This window comes from Lathamus discolor, chromosome 4 (assembly GCF_037157495.1).
Source record: "Lathamus discolor isolate bLatDis1 chromosome 4, bLatDis1.hap1, whole genome shotgun sequence".
Classification (NCBI taxonomy): domain Eukaryota; kingdom Metazoa; phylum Chordata; class Aves; order Psittaciformes; family Psittacidae; genus Lathamus; species Lathamus discolor.
The window spans coordinates 30,650,132-30,666,979 of record NC_088887.1 but is presented as its reverse complement, the minus strand read 5'-3'; the positions used below and the strand labels follow the sequence as shown (position 1 = coordinate 30,666,979).

General features: G+C 55.7%; 1 protein-coding gene across 1 annotated transcript; it reads right to left on the bottom strand.

Moving 5' to 3' along the window:
• Positions 1-11,936: 11,936 nt before the first annotated feature.
• Positions 11,937-13,132, bottom strand: OLIG2 (oligodendrocyte transcription factor 2). Its single transcript, XM_065675690.1, has one exon. The coding sequence runs from the start codon at positions 13,130-13,132 to the stop codon at positions 12,254-12,256; it is 879 nt and encodes a 292-aa protein (XP_065531762.1). The 3' UTR covers positions 11,937-12,253.
• Between the last annotated feature and the right edge of the window lie 3,716 nt (positions 13,133-16,848).

Below are 16,848 nucleotides of genomic sequence, written 5' to 3'. Positions count from 1 at the left end.
GTAATTTTATTCCTTGGGTGGGTGTATAAAGAGAGCGTAATAGGTGCAGGGAGAGGAGGCATGCGCAACCGTGTCATGACGCAGACCTTGTGGTAACATTGGCACCCACCCTGGGCTCTCCCTGTGTGTTGCCTGTGCCTGTGTGGTGGCATAACAGCCACACACATGTGCTGATGGTATCACAGGACAGCAGTGAACCCTCCACCGTACAGTGCCAGGGCTCAAACACAACAGATGTTGTATGCTAATGCTGGGATGAGAGTCCCTTGGGGCAGACACAGCTGCTGTAGGGGCTCCCTGGTGGCAGACTGTGAAAGACCCATCCTCATCCTCGCATGTGGAGCAGTACCATGGCCATGGCCTTCTCCTCAGCTGCCGGAGGATCCCCTCTCACCGGCAGAGTGCGGGAGCTTGCTGAAGTGAGCAGGGTGCTCTTGCAGCTTGCTTTTTCCAGATGGTTGATGCGCACAGTGAACAATGGCCAGGACAGCATGGCAGGGTGCCCTGCCAAAACCTCCCCCTGCATACAGAGCAGTGCGCAGCCCATAATTAGCGGCCCTGCTCATGTCAGGCTAAGACCCTTCCCATAAAGATGAATCCCCTCCCTGTTGCTCTGGGAGGGATGTTCGGCCAAGGATGGTTCCAGGATGGGAGGCGGTGGGGATTAGCTCACAGTCTAGCCCACCTTGCACGAGGCTTTGTGAGGGTAAACAGAGCAATTTTGTTTCCTTAAAGAGCAAACCTGGAAGAAGCATGTTTTGGCCTCTCGATAGAGGTATCTGCAATATTAGGCATTCTGGATGTGCGTGTGTGCATGTGTGAGTGGGGAACAAAAAATACAAATTAAAAGTCTCCAACTTTGCTGCCTTTGCATGCTGACATGCATGGCACCCATGCTCACAGTGTTTCTAACCTAGTCTTTTCAGCTACACCTAATTTGAAAGTACTAAAATGACATTAAAAGTATCAGCGTCAAAATGTTCACTTGCTCCTTGCATGCTTAGCTTCCCAGAGCTACCTGTGCTCTGGGATACATAGCGTCTTCTGAGAGAAGGCTGCCTGGAGTTCTCATAGCAGCCTTCCAGTATCTGAAGGGGGCCTACAAGGATGCTGGGAGGGACTCTTCATCAGGTACTGTAGTGACAGGACAAGGGGTAATGTCTTCAAAATTAAACAGGAGAGATTTAGGCTAGATATGAGGAAGAAATTCTTTATTGTGAGGGTGGTGAGACACTGGAACAGGTTGCCCAAGGAACTTGTGAATGCTCTATCCCTGGCAGCGTTCAAAGCCAGGTTGGGCAGGGCTTTGAGCAACCGGGTCTAGTGGAAAGTGTCCCTGCCCATGGCTGAGGGATTAGAACTAGGTGATCTTAAGGTCCTTTCCAGCCCAAAACGTTTTATGATTCTACAGTTCTTCACCTCACATGGCCCACGACTGTGCCCAGGCAACAGAGGTAGGCAAAGAGAGGTAGGCAAAAAGGGATAATTTTCACCAGTAACCTTGAAGTCAGGTCGTTGGCTGGACCCGGCCTTTGCCGTGACCTCAAGCAGCACCTCAGCTTTGAGCTCGCTGATGAAAATTCATGCTGGAGAAAATGAGACAGGCATTTAGTTGGGCTGAGGATACCAGGTCGTTCCTTGCCCTTGTCCTTCTGGGCATGCCAGAAGCATGATGAGAAGCAAAAGAAGGAACACTAGAATTGAAGTCTCAGTGACAAAACCCACCTGCCTTCCAGGCGCCGGAGTGGTGCTTGTTCCAGGGCAGAAACATCCATGGTTTCTGTGAAATATGGGTCCCCACACCCAGTGCCCTACAGAGCTCCTCTGGATTTTGGGGTTCCTGCACTCCCTGCTTGGGAAAGGTCACGTTTGTGTGTGTAGATCTATGCTTCACAAAAAGACATTCAGGCGCTGTAGCTTTTCTCCTCTTAAAAATAATACAGAAGTATTATTATAATAATAAAACTAGGAGTCCTGCCACAAGCTCATTTGAACAGCCTTGGAAAGCCTTTGTCAAATGTGGTATTTCCAGGACAGTCACTGCTAGCAGGGTTTTCTCCCTCTTTCAGTGCCCGGCAGTGCTGGGATGACAAAAACACAAGCTGCTGCTGGAAACGCTCCCTTAGCTGCCCCATGGCTCACGTGTCTTGGCTGTGACCGTGGGATGTGCAGAGACACCCAGATGCCATGGGGGACTCTCTCCCTCCATGTGAGCAAAGGGCAGCCAGATGCTGGGCAGCCAGTGCAGGGTGCACTGCAGCAGCAATGAGAAATTGCGGAGAAAAATGCAGACCTTGGGCTTGTTTCTACCTGCTCTAAGCTGCTGTATCCGGACTATGAGTCTCTGCAGCAGGCGAGCAGGTCATTAATTCTCACCAATTATCCCACCCAATTTCCCCAGCCAGGTACCTGTGCATGATTACCTAGCGTGATGGAGGGAGAGCTGATATCGCTCCCCAGCTTTCCCTAGTTGCTAAGGTCTTGTTCTGGTCTCATGTGAAGGCATGGTTGGAAAGGCTTGGCATGATCTGCTTTCAGATGAAGCACCCAACATACAGTGCCACAGAAAATGAAGCTGCTGAGATATTTGAAAGGGAATGTAGGGCTGGATTTTTCAGGCTTGTAGCCAAATTGGATGTGCTGCCTGGGTGTTTCGGTGTGGTTGTGCTGTCTATGTTGACTACACAGAGAAGGCAAAGACTATTTTTCCTGAAGTATTTAATGGCATGTGCAGATGTCCAAATGCTCAGACAGTATACAGGTGAAATACTGTTCTCTCCATGCTTTGTCCTCATACCCTGTCTCTTAACATCTGTTGCTGCCTCTGGTCAGAGATCCTAGTCTAACTGATCTGACTCACTGTCAGGCACTCTCATCTTCTTAAATCCCTTAATTTTGCCAAAATTGATCTTTGGCTTTTCTACTGGGGGAAAACATAGGCAAGAGTTGGGTGCTGAGCACATAAAACAGGCGATGCCAGCTCACCCGTGGTCCTCAGGCTGGGATTTGGAAACCTGAGCACATTGGCGTCTCCGTGTGTGTTTGTGAGCTGAAAGGATGAGGCAGTGCTGTAGCCTCTCTGCAGCTACTGCTCTCCCAGGCCTCCACCAGTGGGCTTTGTCTTTTTACTTTTGGGTCACTTCAACCAACTTGATGCCCCGTATAAAGCAAGTGTCGCTAGAGCCAGGAAGGAGAGAGCGAGTGAAGGCGGTGTCTGAGAAACCCTGATTCACGTCTGCAGAGCGATTGTGCTGCTCTTGGCAGTTGCAGGTGACAACCCTAACGAGTGCCCAGGAGCAGATGAGAAGTTTATGGGCTGTTAATAAACTGTAACCAATCGGTGAATGCCGGCGGGTTGTGTTCAAGCTGTTTGGGGCCACAGGTCCTTGGGAGAGCTTGCACTTGCTCTGCCTTTATTTCAACGTAGCAGAAACATGAAAGCATGTGGCAGACTCTTGATGTTTGTTACAGTGAATAGACATATGTCCCTCACACTAGCATGTAGAATATCTAATTAAGTTACACAATGATAGCTTATACCCAGGGGCAGTCGCAAACAAGACGCTGTCACACTATTAAGAACACAAACAAAATGAAAATTGCCTCTTTATACATTATAATGAATATGTTTTCAATACATTAAAAGTTCATTTACTAACAGACTCTGTAAGACTGGGTGGATTTCTGCTAATATAATCTTGGTTTTTTTCAGAAGGATCAGTTTGTACAGTTAGGATTAGGGACAGGTTTGTTAATGAAGCTACCGAGCATTTTTACCCCATAGACCTGAAAGAAGAAATTGAATCTTAATCGTGTGTTTATTGTGCTGTCTCAAGCAAATCCTGCTCTTCAGAGCCCCACCTCAGGAGGGGCTTCTTTTCTCCCTTCTGAGGACACGCATGCTGTGGATTTGTCTCCCTTTCTCGCATCTCCCCTCTTCTTCACCAGCTTTTTGTGGTTTTGTGGGCAAGAGAGAGTTATCCTGAAGCCATCTGGCTTCAGGGGTTATCTCCTACTTCTGGGTCAGAGATGCCAGATTACAAGGTCTGTATGACAGGATGGTGCTGGAGTACAACCCAGGGGTAAGTCCTGATCAGGGTACAGCTTTTCTTGTGAGGATCTCAGATGGGTGATGCATCCTTCCTCTAAAAACTGCCTGGGGCATTGCTGTCCATTCCTCTTCCCACCAGAAAGCTCCATTCCCATTAAGGCATTTTGGCACTTCTTCTATGTGGGCATCATTAAATTGTTTAGCATTTGCATGGGCAAAGCCTGCAGGTGGGGAGGGCTGTGCAGTTCAGGGAAAGCTCTTTGCTTCCATCTCTACCTTCAGCATAACTGAGAGCCAGGAAGAAGAGTCAGTCTCTGAGAGGGTGCTTCCCTTCTTTAAACCAACTCTGGTTAAACCCTCCCTGAAGAGGGAGCTGGGAGGCTGCTGCTGCTGCCAGGCCGTGCTGCGGAGCTGCAGGTTGGAGCTGCCCACTTCATGGTCCGTCCCCAAGTCGCGCTAGGCTGCCCTTACTCTGCACACAGCAGTTTAACACGGAGCACATTCCCCTTTAGTAAACCTGGGATATTTTACATGGGACAGGTCACTCCCAGAGTCATCTTCAGGGCTCCACTTAAACAGGGACTTGCTTTCAGGGGATTCTGGCTTAAGGCTCATGCAAGCTCAGCCTCAAATGGTTTGAACTGGCCGTCCTCAGAAGTGAGGAGCAGACAGGGAGGGTTCCAAGAAGGCAAATCCTTCCTCACAGCACTTCTGCCCGGTGCCTGGCAGAGACTCAGCCCCTGAAATGTATCCCAGAGAGCACAGGGGAAGGGGCCATAGTCACACAGTCTCCTCTCTCTCATCTCTCAGCTCAGGACCCCTTCAATATGTTTTTCTCACCGCAGCTCATTTCCCCCGCATGTCTTTTGCGCACTGTGGCTGGAGTTCTGACTAGGAAAAAGATTTCCCTATCTCTTCTGGGACACTCACCCCGGGGCAAGGCTCCCTCACCCCCCTCTTTGTGTGCCTTTTGCGCTGGGTGCACCCTGCCACTCACAGCACACAGAGAGCTGGGAGTTCAACCTGCTTTCCACTGTCACTGAGAAGGTGGGGCTGGCAGGGGGAAACTCCGGCTTCTGCCTGGCTCTTAGGATCACCAAGCTTACCCAGGTTTGGGATGGGGAAAGGGTTCCTGCAGTCCCAGTACTCTCAGCTCCCTGTGCTGCCCTTCAAAGAGTAAATCTCCTTTCTGTGTTGCTTGAGCAACATGAAAGAGTTGAATTATTTCTGGTGTGGGAAAGGAGCAGAGGGTGTGGGGAGAGGAACTTGGTAGGCTATTCAGCACAGCCCCACATGAAGGATGAACACTGGAGGGGGATGGCTGGATTTACACCTTGATGGGTTATCTCTTCCACAGAACACACTGATGGCTTTTGCTGTGCCAGCTCTGCTCTTTGGGTATTCCAGTCTGTAGCCTTCCTGCCCCTGAAGTATATATGTCTCCAGCCTCCTTTCCCTTAGGCAGAGCAAGCCAAACCCTCCAGCTTGCTCTGGACTCCCTCAGGAGGAACAAAACAAGCTCCATCCCCCCCCCCCCCCCCCCCCAACCTGCTAGTTTCCTACTCAGGAGGATTTTCCTTTCAAAAGTGACTAGCCCTGGGACTGCTTTTGGGAGGAAAAAACCAACAACCAACCACACACAAAAAAGGAACTGTGTGGTTTTCTGGTTTTTAAGCAGACAAAGACGTGTATAAATGTGTGTCATTCATACATATATGTATATGTCTCTCTGAAAATAGCATTTAACAAATGCCTTCTGCATCTGCAGAATCCTCCAACAATCCTGACACTGTGATCAATCTGCAGGCTGGTGATGTTTGCTGACAGTGATTGATTGATTTTTCCTGCTAATAGGATCAACATTGGGAATATATTAAACTAAAAGGCACACTTCTGACTTGCAGGAAACACCCCATGTATTGGGTCTGATCCAATTGTATTGGTTTTGGCAGCAGGATGCAATGATTGATGACAGGCAGGGAGTGGAGGGCTGTTTGGAAGAGGAGCCTGATTCCCTCAGTGCTCTCTCCATGTGCATGACACTGGTTTCCTGCTGGGACAGGGACAGGCTTAAGAAGGGACAATGGAGCAGGGTGGCCCATCCAGATAACCTCTTCTAATGCATATGGTGGGATCTGACCTGCCAGTTCAAGAAGAGGAGGCAAAAAGCTGATGGGAAATTAATTCTCAGGAGTTTGTCAAGACATCTCCAACAAGTGAAGATAAATGGCAGAACAAAACTTCTAAAGCTAATCCTAAGAATGGGGATGAATGAAAAAGGAAAACACTCTTTTGCATTTACATCCATCTTTTAGGGTAAAAGCCCTGGGGTAAGTGCTGTGCTTTTGGAAGTTCTCGACCCTGGGCTGTCTGTAACTCCTGAGAGGTTTGAGCACCCCCGGAGCTATTCAGACGTGTGTGTGGTGAACAGGCTGCACATTCACCTCTTACTTTCTTGTTCTCAAGCGGACAGACTGCAAAAACTGTTGGGTCCAGCCGTGTGGCCACTGAAAGCAATGCCAAACCTCTCTCGCCTTCAGAAGCACCATCCAAGGAGTGAGGGCAGTTAGATGAGAGCCTGTTTGAACTTTCAAAGGCTGAACCAGTGATTACTCCAATGCCCCTTTGCAGAGGCGGAGCTGGTACGGTCTCATGGCCCTGTTGCCACCATTATAATTACTGCGTCCTTTAGCAATTTTTAGTAGAAATATTTAAATGCATTAAATACAAATGCCTGTGGTGGGAAGTTCAGTTTTGCTGACGTTGTAATCCACAGAGGGCTGGCAGACCGCAGTGTGCCTAAGGCTTATTTTTAACCTGCACCCACCTGGGCTGGAAGATTGGAAAGGGCCAGCTCGCATGACCAGCTCGCATGACTGGATCCAGGGGTTTTTGGAACACCTTCCTTCCCATCGCAACCCCTATGTGGGGCAGCCAGGGTTTCAGAAGCACAGGGCTGGGCGTGGGTGCTGAGCATTTGCAAAGATGCTGGTAACTCTTCTGAAAATCCGGCCCTCAGCTGCGCATTCAAAACCTCCTGAGCACTCAGAAATGATCTAGGTAACATCGAGTCACGGGCATGGAGGTCCCTATCTCACACAGAGATGGAAACACCACCGTGACACAGGGAAATCAGAGCTATGCTGCAAGCACCATCTTGCAACACCGAGTGAGAGCTGCTGGCTTGGTGGCATCATCAGAGGCTGTTTGGCTCCTGTCACTCCAGTGGCCTGTGGGGTATTCTCTGGGGCATGGCTCAGACAGTTTACAGACTGCCAGGGTACATGAGGCATCAGTCTGCCACCTTTCCAACATGAAAACAGCATCCTGGGGCTGTGCCACAGCTCTAGCTTTTGTATCTGGAACGATACCGCAGTCATCACAGGACACGTCCAGCACCCTGACTTGGCATGGGGAGGTTGCAGTGATGTCTGAGGGGAGTTTGGCCCCAGAATATCAGTATGGTAAGGTTCTCAAGGGAAAAGAAAAAAAGGATTTTTTCCTCTCCACCTGAAAACTGGACGCATGTAACCTGTGATTGGGTACCTCACTCCGCAAGCAGCTCCTACTCTGAGCAGTCCCTGCCTTGTATTACTGCGGAGAGGTTTGTAGATAAAAAAGTACCACATTTTTGTTTGAAAGACTCGTATGTGGAAAACTGTTGAGGGGGATTTGAAAACTTACTCCAAACATTCTTTCAAGTGAAAGGGAAAGGAGCCTGCAGCCTCATGCGGGGGGCTCTGACATTTCCCATCCCATGGCACTACATCAGTGGCAGGCATGGCTGGTGCCCTGGCACCTCCCTGCAGAACAGGCGCATGTGCCTCACAGGAGCCATGGCCCTGGAGGGAGCAGCATGCCTTGGCCGGGGTTTTGCAGCAGATTTTGGGCTACTTGACTTAAAATTTGCTAGGCAGAGGTTGAAGAAATCCCCTGTTGAAATGAGATGAGAACACCATGGGGGTGAGAGTGGAGGAGCTGCCTGGGTACCTTGATATGGCCAACCTTATGCCAACCTTTCCCTTCCCCTGGGCTTCCCTGAAGCACTGCGGTTGCTGCCTAAAATGTGTAACCAGCCTCTGGCTACCCTCTACCTGCACTTGGGCTGGGCTGCACTTGGGAAGGTTGGTGAGGCAGGAAAGGGAAGGGAGAAAGGGAAAGTGGGGAAGGAGGGGAAGAGAAGGAGAAAGTGGGGAGGAGGCTAGGGAAGAGGAAAGGGCCGGGCTGAGGGTATGAGTGGGGCCGCGTCGGAAGGAGCCGTCTGGGCCGCGTTATGCAGGAGGGTGCTCCCTCCTTCTGTCGGGAAAAGTCGCGATAGACCTGAGACAGCCTAAAAAAGCAGGAGGGGAGGGGACTGTCCGGTTTGCAAGGGAGACAAAGTTAAATTCGGTGGAACGGGGATTAACGGGTGGGCACTTGAGAACTAGAGGGCCACTCCAGCTCGGGGGTGGGGGCCCAGGAGTTGCTGGGCTGCCTGCGGGAGTGATGCGGCCCGGCCCGAGGCTCAGGTGACCACGGCAGCACCGCCGGTGTGCGCTGAGCATATGGGCTACCCCGCGTCACCGTAACTCTATCTGGCCGGAGCCGCGGCTTCTGTTGCCGGCGATGCAACCAGGGGAGCCCTGCGGGGCACTCCTTCGTGCAGGGGAGCATATGGGGAACAAGGCAGGCGGCCGGGCGGCTAATTTCATTTGCAGGTAGCCCAGTAGGAAGGGGGCCGGGGGATCACAGCTGGTTGCCCGGCCAGGCCCGGCCCGGCCGAGGGGCCGACACCAACCCCGGGGCTCCCTCCACCGAGGCCACAACAGGAGTAGCAGCGGAAAGGCAGGGGGCTGCGGAGGGGGCAAGCTGCCCTCGCTGCCTTTGCCACAGGGGGAGCAGAAATGCCCCAGTAGAAGAGCTGGGTCTCCACGACACCGCTCCCATCCCACCTCGGGACCTGCTGCCCATCGGGACTCCCTGGAGCCACCTGTTGTGAATGGGAAACGAACGGCCCTCTGGGGGGAAGGGATCGCGGTCAGGGATCAGCCGAGCAGGATTTACCAGCTTCTGGCCACTGCCGACTTTTGCATCTGTCAGGGTGCTAATTATTGCCTTTAATAGAGACAAAGAGCAGCTCCTAATGATGCTCCCCTCTAATTCTCACCTGCTCCTGCCCTTCCTCCGCAGCAGCACTCCCTCGCCGGAGTTCCGCTAATTGGGAAAGCTGCTCTGCTTATTGCGGGCTTCCTACACATGGGAAAGGTGGGAGAGATGTGACACACGGCAGTAGGGCTGCGGTGTAGGACACCGGTAGCAGGGCTTTAGGAGCAAAACCAGGGGAGAAGGGGGCTGCTCCCCAAGAGGGGCTGACTTGACTGGAAGCCTCTGTCCTCACCGCTACGCTGCGGGGCTCAGCTCCCCTAAACTCGGCGGAAGAGCAGCCTTTGCCTCCGCGCTCCGACGGGGACTGGGGTGTCCTCTGTCCTTTCTGCGGCCCGGCCCGGCCTTTGGCGTACAGCGGGGCCTGGCAGAGAGATGGCCGTCGGGGAGACTGTCTCGAACCGCTGTCAGACACCCGGCTGTCAGCCCCGGGTTTGCACCACTTTATCCCCTTCCATTAGCAGAGAAGGCAGAAACGGAGGGTCTTGTACAGCCAGAATCGCCTTCAGAGCCACAGACTGACACAGGGTTAGCACCCTAAGGGGGCCTTAAAGCGAGGGGCAGCGCCGGCGCCCTCCTGGCTACCGGCATCAGGGCCATCATTCCTGATGAGAAAGGCACTCTGGTGATCCGCGGGATGCTCGGTGTCGGTCCCCGGGGCTTCGTCCCTCTCAGCTTTAAACGGGTTTTGTTTGTCAAAATCCGCAAGGAGGGCTCTTGGAAAGGGAGTTCCTTCTCTCCAGGGGCCGAGGGAGGTTGGGCTGGGACTCTCTGGAGAAGGGGAGTAGGAGGACTGTTTATTATCACTGGGGTGATGCTGGGATGAGGGGCACTCCTTTCCGAGCCCCATTTCCCTTCCCTGAAATGGTTGGCGCGGTGCGAGCCGCTGAAGCAAGGAGCAAACCTAGCGAGGCAGGAGCCCGGCGGGGCTGTCGGAATGGGACCAGGACCGCCTCACACCCGAGGAGGGCCCCGCCAGCCAGGGAACCGCTTCTCTTTACACAGTAAAATAAAAAGTCCTATGGGTCCGGGCTCGCTCCCATTTCCCCGCGGGTGTCTGTGCTCCCAAAACTCCTCCCTGGCTTGTTATTGTATATATGTGTGTGTGTGTGTGCTCACGCTATGTTGTATTTATGCGTATGCAGCCAATTAGTTATTTTAAATCGCTGTCTAGCCATCTATCGACAGAGAGAGGTGTTAGGGTTTGCTTGGGCAAGGACGCGGGATTCGTGGTGTCCATGGCCCCTCCGGGGGCTGGCAGCGGCGAGAAGGTGGGACCCACAATAGGGGAGCCCCACTGCCTGCACCGGCCCCCCGAGGAGCTGCCGAACTGCTTGTCCTCAAAAACCGGGATTCATTTGGGTTGTTCTCCTTGTCCCTGCAGAAAAAGGGTAAGCCCCGCACTCTGAGTGCGTGAAGAAAGCCCTCTTCTTGGGGTTTGAGAGAGGGCGAGGTATTTTCTGCCCAAATAACACCTGAGTACAGAACTACTCAAGTACACACGGGAGAGAGATGGTATCCGCTTCGGGAGAAAAATAGTAATAACAATTGAAAATGGAAGACTGCCCCAAATAATTTTCCTTTCGTGGGGTTTTGTTTGGTTGGATTTTGGTTGAAGGTCAAGTGCGCAGAAGCCATTACAGCAAGCACACTCCCCACCGCCAAGTTGAACGTTTCCTTCCCCCTGATTAATATTTAGCTCTTGCCAAGAGCTGGATTCGGTAGCCAGAAAAACGTTCACATTCCGAACCCAGGAACGGTTGTTTCTTTCCCTGCCGCCCTTCCTGTGCGAGGAACAAATGAGGGGAAGAAACCCCCCAAACGGTTTCGGTTATCCGGCGAAGCAAAGTAACGAAAAACTCCGGGAAGAGGCAACGATGCGCCTCAGACGTCCCCATCCCCTCCCCGCTCAGCGGCAGGTCCCCGCCGCTGCCCCGCACCCCCGCCGTTACCGGCGCCTCGGAGCAGCAAGGAAGAGGATAAAGCCCTTTATTTAAAATGCCTTTTTTTTTTTATTATTTAAAATCTCGACAGTGATTTTTTTTTTTGCAACCAAACAAGAAATAAATATTATTTAGCAACTTTTTTTTTTCTTTTTTCCTTTTTTTTTTTTTTTTTTTTTTTTTTACAAAAATAAACAGATGATAAAATCTCTGCAAGGGGCAGCGATAAGAAAAGTTGTTATTTCAGAAACAAGCCCAAGTTCTCAGTATTGCAACACGGACAAGTGTGAAAGTTCCTACACATAAAGAGCATTATTCAAACTTTGTTAAATGTGGCAGGAACGAAAAACAACCCCAAAACAACCCCAAAACGAAACCATGTTATACACTTGAAAAAAAAACCGAACAATAAACCATCCCCGAAACCCAACACCCCCCGAGAACCCAAACGAACGAAATCACGGCAGACCGACCCCTCCTCACCCATGAGGCTCACACAGGACAAGCGCACGGACGGCAAGCTCAAGCAGAGCGGACTCGCGCCGCTGCCGTTGAACGGTATATTTACATAGCCCGAACCAGAAAGAAACCCGGGGGAGCAGAGGAAAGAGGAGGGATAAACCAGCTTCCTCGGCCGCGCTTCCTCCCGGAGCCCTGCTGCTCCCCGCCCGTGCCAGGCGGACATGGAGCGGCGGCCGGGTGCGCCAGGGATGGGCTTTCCGGGCCAGGCTGCGACCCGAGAATGGCTCCAAAGGCTCCGCGTGTAGAAACGAAAGCGGGAAGGGGGGAACGAACAAACAAACGAACAAACAAACAAGTAGAAACCCCTCTGCAGTTTTGGTCCCTCCACCTGCGACGAGCCTAGGACTGCTCTCCGCTCCCAGCGGAGTAACCGGCAGCAAGGTAAAATCAAAACAGGGAGGATGCGCGGGCTTTTGCTCGTGTCGGGCTGACGTGCCCCGCGGTTTGGGAGCAGGGCAGACCCCGGGCCGGCTCCATCCCCTCCCGCCGCCCCTCCGGCGGCCCCGGGAGAGGAGGGGGCTGACGGCCGGACGGGAGGCCGTGTTTGTAGGTCCTGGAAGTGCCGGGGCGGCCCGGGGCGGCCCCGCAGAGGGGCTCATTTGGTGTCGGTGGCTAATCTGGGGAGGCTGGCGGTGCCCATGCCGGAGACGTGGTGGTGCGGCGGGGCCGACACCTGACACATGCTGCAGGGGCAGGGCATCCCCCCCCAGTGCTGGAAGCCGCTGCCCAGCGGGGCGGCAGCGGCGGCGGCTGAGGGAGACTTGAGGAGCCCGTGGGGTGGCCGGATAGAGCTGACTGCCGAGAGGCCGGAGCCCGGCAGGGAAGCGCTGGAGACGGCGGCGGGGGGTAGGATGGGGTGGTGCACGGGGTGCGAGGCGGGGTGGCCCGGGTGGCCGGGCAGCGGGGCGGAGTGGGCGCCCATGCCGCCGGGACAGGCGGCGGGGTGGAAGCCGGCGTGGTGCCCGCCGTAAATCTCGCTGACCAGGCGCTTCATCTCCTCCAGGGAGTTGGTGAGCATGAGGATGTAGTTGCGCGCCAGGAGGAGCGTGGCGATCTTGGAGAGCTTGCGCACCGACGGGCCGTGGGCATAGGGCATCACCTCCCGCAGCCCGTCCATGGCGATGTTCAGGTCGTGCATCCGCTTGCGCTCCCGGCTGTTGATCTTCAGCCGCAGCTGCTGCAGCTCCGGCTCCGTCATCTGCTTCTTGTCCTTCTTGGAGGAGGACGAGGAGGACGAGGAGGAGGACGAAGACGAGGACTTGAAACCCAGCTTGTCCACCACCACCACCCCGGCAGCGCTCATGGCGCTGCGCAGCTCGGCGCTCAGCTCCGGCGGGGAGTCGCTCTGCGTGGAGCTGGACACGGTGCCGCCCGTGAAGCCCCCGCCGCTGCCTTTATTCCTGGCCGTGAGGAAGAGGTCATCGGGCTCCGGGGAGGACGGGCGGCTGGAGACCAGGCTGGCGTCCGAGTCCATGGCCCGCCGGGCGGGACGGCGGCGCGCACCGGGCTGCCTGCGGGAAGGTGAGAGAGCCCGCAGGCGGCCCCGGGTCAGAGCCCGCCGAAACTTAGCTGGGCTCCGCCGCCTCCCGCCCGACACGTCGGTGAGCCAGCCCCTCCGCTGCTCCGCGGGGCCGGGGCCCAGCGCCCGCGGTGAGTCCGGTCTCGCTGCCCGCCCGCCTCCAGCCCTCGGGGGGGGGGGTTCCTCCCGTCCCGTCCCGTCCCGTCCCCTCCCTCCAGGTCCCGTCCCGTCCTTCTCTCCCTCAGCGCCTCTCGGCCGGGCCGGCGGCTCGGGGGTACCGCGCCGGGGGGCGAGGGCGCGGGGGGCACTTACCGTGCGCGGGGCGGCCGTGGGGAGCGGCGCGCCGTGACGGGCGAGCACGGCAGCAGCGCGCACCTTGCGGTGGCGGCGGCGGCGGCTTTATAGCCACGCCGGGGAGGAACGATGTCACCGGGCGGGAGGGGGGCTGCGCCAATCGGCGGCGGCGGCGGAGGGGGGGGGAGGCGACCGGGGGGGAGCTGCTGATGTCACCGGGGCCGGTCCGGCTCGATGGGGCGGGCGGCCGGGGAGGGGGGGGCTGCAGCGGCGCAGGGTGCCCGGCGGGGGGGCACGGCGGGGGAGAGGGACTTTTGTCAAATCCATAACAAAATGCAACAATGACAGCTCCGGGAACAGCTGTTGGGGGGGGGGGGGGTGGGGGGGCGGGACGGGAACGGGGGCGGACATGGGACAAACAGCCCCTGGCCCCGCCGCCGCAGCGCCCTCGGGGCGGCAGAGCTGCCCGGCTCCCGACAGCACGTCCGTGTTTCCCTGTGCCTCGTCCCGTCCCGCCGGGGAGCGCTCAGCCGCGGCCCCGCTACGCGCACCGGGCTGCCGGCACGCTTCCCCTGGTGGGTACCTCCTTCGGCCCGCATGCGGGTCGTTCTCTCCCCCAACTCCTTTCTCCCCTTAAGCGCTGCAAAGGGAGTCGAAGGGGGAGAAGGAGAAAAGCGATTTTGGCCACTCCATTCCCCACAAATGGATTTCCCCGCGGAGGCCGCCGGGCGGTGAAGGGCAGCCTCCCAGCGGGGACCCCCGGCTCCGGCCCCGCAGCGACCGGGAGAAGAAGCTGGAGTGGCCACCAAACCCTGCCTCCAAAGTGCTCCCCAGCGAGTCCGTAGCAGGATAGGGGAGAGAAAGAAAGCAGAAAGGACATTAACAAACAAATGACCTTCGGAAATGCCTCACTCCTCCCTCAGCTCCTCGCCCGGCTCCCGACGATCTCTCTCGCCCCGGCTTCTCCGTGCAACAGGGTCGGGGCTTCCTCCCACCGGGGTAAATCCCCTCTGCATCCCTCCTCCCCCCGGTCCCTTTGCCTTTGTTGTATTATTTTTACACCCGTGTGTTTCCCAGCTGGCCCGGCAAGCCTCAACCATCCGTTAAATATGTATTTAAAACGTTAAGAAGTGAAGCGTGGAAATGTGTTTCCCAACGGTTGCGGGGATGATCCGTAACAGGTCAATTAGGGAAAATCTGTCCCAGCGACAGCCGGGCCCGCTGCCGCCGCTCGCTGCCCGCCGCCCGGCGTGCGTCCCGCTGCCGCCCGACGGGCCCCCGGTGCCCGGCCACTCGGAACTCGCCCCAGGCTACCCTCGGCCCTCGGTGCCCGCACCTGCCGCGGGGCTGCGGAACCCGGACGGCGGAGGCTGAGGGACACCCCCTCCTCCTCCTCCCGCGGATGGAGAGGGGTACTGCGGGGGGAGCTGGGGCTGAGCCCCGGAGGTGGGGGAGCAGCGGGACGGGGAGGGGACACACACACACGGCTGTGCAAACTTTGCATTTATTTCATGGTCGGGGAGCGGCGAGGTGGCAGCAGGAAGCCTGCCTCTGCTTTTTGACTGATGGCTCTGTACGGCGCATTGTTGAAGCCCCATAAAACACGGCAACAACGAGCACAACTAATTAAGCCTCGGCGCCTTTCCCTGGCAGCCTTGGCCCGGGAAGACGGAACAGGCCCCGGGCCGGCCAGGCGGGGCGGCGGGATAGGACAGGGTGCCGCACCGAGGCCGCGGTGCTGGGGCGAAAACCAGGAAAATGCCGGCATTGCTCGTCCCCCTTTCCGCCTCTTAGGGCTTGGTAATTCTCCTTCTTAAAAGGCTGGGGCGTTTCCCTCTTAAAAGGCCGAACAAGTCTCCCCTCCGCACCTCAAACGATGGCGGGACCCGTCCTCCCCGTCGAGTTTGCGGCAACCCCGCAGGGCCGCCGCGGCGGCTCAGCTCCGTGGGACGGGGTGTCACCAGCCGCTTCGTCATCCTGGGCAAGGAACCGGGCAGGCAGCTCCCCACCAAGACCTGAGGGCTCCGTCTCGGCCGGGCAAGAGCCCCCGAGGCGGCAGGAGCCAAGGCGGAGCCTGGCGAGGGCGGCCTGTGGCTGCAGCAGAGGTGGGGGGTACCTGCCGGGAGAAAACCGCCGCACCTGCCCCGGTTGCGTGCGGATGGGTAGCGGCCGGAGCACCTCGGGAGTCCTGGGGAAGAAGAATTGCGCAACAGACTCCTCCCTTTCCCTTTTCCTTTTCCTCCTTTTCCTTTTCCTTTTCCTTTTCCCCTTTTCCTCGTTTTTCCTTTTTCTTTTTTTTCCTTTTCTCCTGTTTTCCTTTTCCTTTTTTCGTTTTTACTTTTCGTTTTCCTTCCTTTTTTTTTTCCCCTTTCTCCTCTTTTTTCCTTTTACTTTCTTCTGCTTGTTTCTATTTACTTCCTTCTCCCCCCCCCTTTTTTTTTTCCCTTTTCTTCTCTTCCTTCCCCCCTTTTTCCTCTGCTCTCTTCTTCCCCCCGCCCGCCCCGAAGGAAACCACCGCCACCGCCTCGGAGAAACTGGGGTTTATGTCCGTAACGGGACAAGTGATGCCTTGGATGTGAACTCTGTCCCGCCTGCAGCCCGCGGGGCTCCCCCCCGTGCGGCGCGGTGGCAGCGAGGCGGTGCTTCTCTGCCGTCCTCGTCGGAAGGAGGAGGGGGTGCAAGGGGTGATCTTTGCCGTGAGATGTCAAATTGTCACACGTCCTCCCCTCGGTTCAACAAGGCTCAGTATTGGAAACCGCGTTTCATTGCAGGCGCGTCCCGGCAAAACAGCCCGGGAGGGCTCCTGCAGAAGCTCTTCACCTCAGTTTGCTTTTGACGCTAAAATGTGGAGCAGAGCCTATTTCCTTATCTATAAATATGGGGTTTTTCACCTTTCTTTTTTTTTAAATCGGGACTGCAGGCAGCTCAGGCATGAACGAAGGCAAGCAGGGAACATGATGAAGTGATAACTTAATAAAAAACAGACTGTTGCTTTCATGTTGAAAATCACTCGGAATGTCATTAGGCTATTACTTGGGATTGTTATTGCCTCTATTCCCCCAGGGCCTATGGTCCAGGGTCCTTTCCTCATGGACACCACACAGCCAAGCCAAAACTACCCCTGCCCTGCTGTAAGGAATCTAAGGCATCCGAAGGATGAAGAGCCTGTGTGTGACCACGGCTTCTTGAGGACCGGCAGCTGAAAACAGTTTCAATGATGCCTCAGAAACTGTAAAGCCTGATCCCCAGTGCTGTCTGCCTCGCATCTGTTAGCAGGGCCATGGGATCCGAATTGGGCTTTGCAGCTCCAGAGCCTTTTAAACTTTGCAGTTGAGAGTGGAGTGTGGTCTTCAGGGAGTTTGCGGGGGTCACATTTG